Source organism: Coffea arabica, chromosome 4c (assembly GCF_036785885.1).
Source record: "Coffea arabica cultivar ET-39 chromosome 4c, Coffea Arabica ET-39 HiFi, whole genome shotgun sequence".
Taxonomy (NCBI): domain Eukaryota; kingdom Viridiplantae; phylum Streptophyta; class Magnoliopsida; order Gentianales; family Rubiaceae; genus Coffea; species Coffea arabica.
Window position 1 is genome coordinate 15317220 of NC_092316.1, and position 4125 is coordinate 15321344.

The 4125-nt window shown below is 47.0% G+C and overlaps 1 protein-coding gene across 1 annotated transcript; it reads left to right on the top strand.

The window, feature by feature from the left end:
* Positions 1 to 1495: 1495 nt before the first annotated feature.
* LOC140004706 (uncharacterized) lies at positions 1496 to 2131 on the top strand. Its single transcript, XM_072044846.1, has 2 exons — positions 1496 to 1837; positions 1934 to 2131. The coding sequence occupies exons 1-2, from the start codon at positions 1496 to 1498 to the stop codon at positions 2129 to 2131; spliced, it is 540 nt and encodes a 179-aa protein (XP_071900947.1).
* Positions 2132 to 4125: the final 1994 nt, after the last annotated feature.

Below are 4125 nucleotides of genomic sequence, written 5' to 3' on the forward strand. Positions count from 1 at the left end.
ATTCCCCTCCCGGTAGCAATGACAGAACTGGTGAGAACTTGGCTCACCCAGCCAAATAGCACGAACAATAGGCCGAATCCCAGCGGGGACTCCCCATTCCCTCCTTAAACAATTAATCAAAACCAGACAGTCAGACTCAACGATTAAACGGGAGACCCCTACTTGTCGCCCCAATTGAAGCCCCAAGAGTAGAGCGCGAGCCTCCGCCTGCAAAGAGTCCACACAGCCAAAAGAATCCGCAAAAGCTACAAGAAACCTCCCACACGAATTAGGAGAGAGTTTGTTTTGAATGACTACACTGCATTTCTTTATTAATACAATTACCTTATTATCCACAAACTTTCTTTTGTGAGACATCATACCCTTCAAAAATCAAGCATAGGATGGAATTTGCACAATAGCATCAAGAGGAGGAATATTAATATGTAGTTGCTTGAAAATATGCAAAAACTTATCAAATTCCCGTTCTTTTTGCTGATGCGACATTGACACTGCTGCAGAGCACTGGGCAGGTCGATGGCGCACCAGATTGGGATCGACCCATAGCTCCTTTTGCGACAGATGGAGCCTTGACGGGGCAAGTGGAGGCTGGGATGGAGGGCGTGCGATCCAACGCCTTTTGTGTGCAACTACGGGAGAGTGGGTAGGATGCTACAGGGGCTACGGTTACTGCTGGGCAGGAGGGCCAGGTTGCATGTGATGGAAGGGAGGGGAAGCTGGAAGGGGAGCAAGGGGTGCGCGATACACAGCAGGCTGCCACGGGGCAGCTGATTCTGCTGCACAACAGCGAGCTGGGGAGTTTGGTTGTCGATTTGAGTGGGAGGGAGGAGGTGCCTCACGATGAACAAGGGGACGTCGACATTGAGTTATCGACTGTGGCAGGGAATCTATCCCCACGGCTGGTTGTTCGACAAGAGAGGGTAGGGGAGTCAGCGGTGGTGGCTTTGAACATTGACCAATCTGAGGCAGTTGAGAGAGGTTCCAAGCAAGCGAGAGGAAAGGGTTTGCGCGCTCATATTCCCTCTGATAGACAGCTTCGGTCTGCGACATCTTCCCATAACTCCTTTCAGGTATTACCTCATGATTAGTGGCATCTTTTGGAATATTAGAGGGGTGGCTAAAGCCCCTAATCTGAGACGATTGATTAAATTAGTAAAGTCTCATCAGGCTAAGTTCGTTGCAATATGTGAACCCAAACTAGATGTGTCTAGAATTGAATCCATTCGATTACGTTTACATTTTGACTTTGTGCTTGTGAACTGCTCGGGAGATATTTGGGTGTTCTACAATAGTCCTTTCGTGTGTTCCATGGTTGGTAATTCGGGTCAACATTTATCTCTTTTTGTGCAATCTCCATTGATGCCGGGGTCAATTATAATGTCTTTTGTTCATGCAAAGTGCTCCGTGGAGGAGCGAAGGGAACTTTGGAGCAACCTAGTAGCGGATAAGCCTAGCTCTCTACAATAGTGCATTTGGGGGGGATTTTAATGTCATAATGGCTCATGAAAAATGGGGAGGCCAACCGTTTGCTGTAGCTGAGGGGGTGGAGTTTATGTCCTTCTTGGAGGAGGCTAGGGTTTTTGATGTGGGCTTTTCAGGGCCTAGCTTCACGTGGTGTAATAATCGGAGAGGTAGAGCTAGAGTTTCAAAGAGACTGGACAGGCTGTTAGTCAATGGGAAATGTTTGGATTTTTCTACAGCCATCTTTGTTGTTTACTTGGCGAGACATCCCTCGGACCATGCGCCGTTGAAGATTTCGTTTGCATCTCGGATTGACAATAAGCCAAGGCCTTTCCAATTCTTGAATGTCTGGACAACTAAACCAGACCTTTTGGAGGTGATTAGACATGCCTGAGGTCAAGAAGCAAGTGGTTCTCCATTGCGTGTTTTGTGCTCTAAATTATTGGCGACGAGGAGGGCTATTCAGGTCTAGAACAAGCAATGTTTTGGAAATGTGTTCGATGCTGTTCGTGAGACGGAGCATGCGGTACAAAGGGCTGAGGAGGCTGTGGATCATGATGATTCGGAAGCGGGTCAAGTTGAACTCAGGAAGGCTCAAGCGGAGCTACGTTATGCTTTGTCTATTGAAGAGCAGTACTGGAGTCAAAAGGCACGAGTTAAATGGCTTTGAAGTGGAGATCGTAATTTAAGGTATTTTCATGCGGTGGTAAGGCAGAGACGGGTTCAAGGGATGATACATCGAATAAAGAAGTCCAACAGTGATTGGGTGGAGACGGATGCTGAAATAGCAAGTGAGGTAATCACGTACTTTTCTAATCTGTTTGATGGACCGTTGGAGGCTGCTTCTGATATGTTGCACCTCATTCCACCCTTGATTACAACGGAGGACAATCGCATGTTTGAGGTAGTTCCTACTATTAAGGAGGTATCAAGTGGTAAGGGCAATGGATGGGGACAGTGCAGCGGGTCCTGATGGATTCACAGGTAAATTGTACACCTTTGCATGGGAGGTTATTGCTCAGGATGTTTATAATGCGGTACTCAGCTTTTTCTGTGAGGCAGAACTACCTCGCTTCATCACCTCTACCTCGATCGTGCTGCTTCCTAAAGTCTCCAATCCTCAGGATCTCTCTCAATTTAGACCGATTAGCCTGTGTAACTTCTTTAACAAGTTGTTATCCAGAATCTTGGTTGACAGAGTGGCTGGTGTCTTGCCAAGGATTATTTCCCCCCAGCAGTCAGGGTTTGTTAAGGGCCGCAATATTTCAGAGAATTACCTACTAGCTCAAGAGGTGGTGTCGGGTATTGGGAAAAAAGCTAAGGGTGGCAACGTCGTTCTGAAGTTAGACATGTTCAAAACTTATGACAGGGTATCTTGGTTGTATATTATTGGTGTCTCGCGGAGGTTTGGCTTTGGGGAGTGTTTCATAGATATGGTATGGCGGCTATTGTCTAATGTTTGGTTTTCAGTAATTATCAATGGGTCTTCGCACGGATTCTTTAAATCTATGAGAGGGTTATGTCAGAGTGACCCATTGTCGTTTGCATTATTTATTATAGGGGCCGAGGTCTTGTCGAGAGGCTTAAACGCCCTCATGGTGCAATCAGGTTTCTTGGGGTTTAAAGTTCCATTTGGCTGTCCCTCTATAACTCATTTGGCGTTCGCGGATGATGTGCTTATTTTTGCGAATGGGTCCTCCTCCTCTCTGAAGGACATTATGCAGGTGTTGGAGATGTATCAACGGTGCTCAGGCCAGTTGATAAGTGCTCAAAAAAGTGGCTAATTGGTTCATCCGTCATTGTCCCTGGCTAGAAGAAGGGTGATTGAACGTGTCACGGGGTTTACTTGGCAGCCTTTCCCTATCCGCTGTCTAGGGTTTCCTCTTTATTTTGAGAGGTGTAAATCTTCGTATTATGGAGCAGTGTGTCAGTCTATCCTTGGACGGGTCTTGTCATGGAAATCGAAGTTTTTGTCTGCAGGGGGCAAGATGGTTTTGATCAAGCATGTGTTGTCATCAATGCTAGTACCTTTGCTATCCGCTGCTATGATTCCTACCTCGGTTTTTAAATCCATAGAGCAGGTTTGCTTGAATTTTTTGTGGGGGTCAACGGCCAAAGAGTCGAAGTTTCACTGGATACGGTGGACTCAACTGTGTTACCCGGTTGAGGAGGATGGGGTAGGGTTTCGGAGGCTAAGGGACGTCTACACAGCTTTCTCGTGTAAACTATGGTGGAGTTTCCGCACGGGAACGTCACTGTGGGCTGCTTTCATGCATGCTAAGTATTGCAGAATGGTCCATCCTTGTCAAGTAGAGATGAGATTGACGGATTCGGCGGTCTGGAGGCGTATGTTGAACGTGAGCCGACACGTGGAGCTTTCCATGGTATGGTTAGTCAATGACGGGTCGTGTCACTTTTGGTACGATAACTGGCTAGGCAATGACGCTTTATTTCTTAGAGCACCAGTTGATCTGTCTCTCTCGTTTTGTAATTTTATTACCGATGGGCACTGGGACGCAAGTCTTCTGTTTCGAACCTTGCCAGGGGACATTGTTCCCTCCATCTTACAGTACCTGGTCCCTGACGGAGGGTGTGCAGATGAAGTCATTTGGGTGCCATCGACGTCTGGTACATTCACATTGGCATCTGCCTTTTGGGATGTCC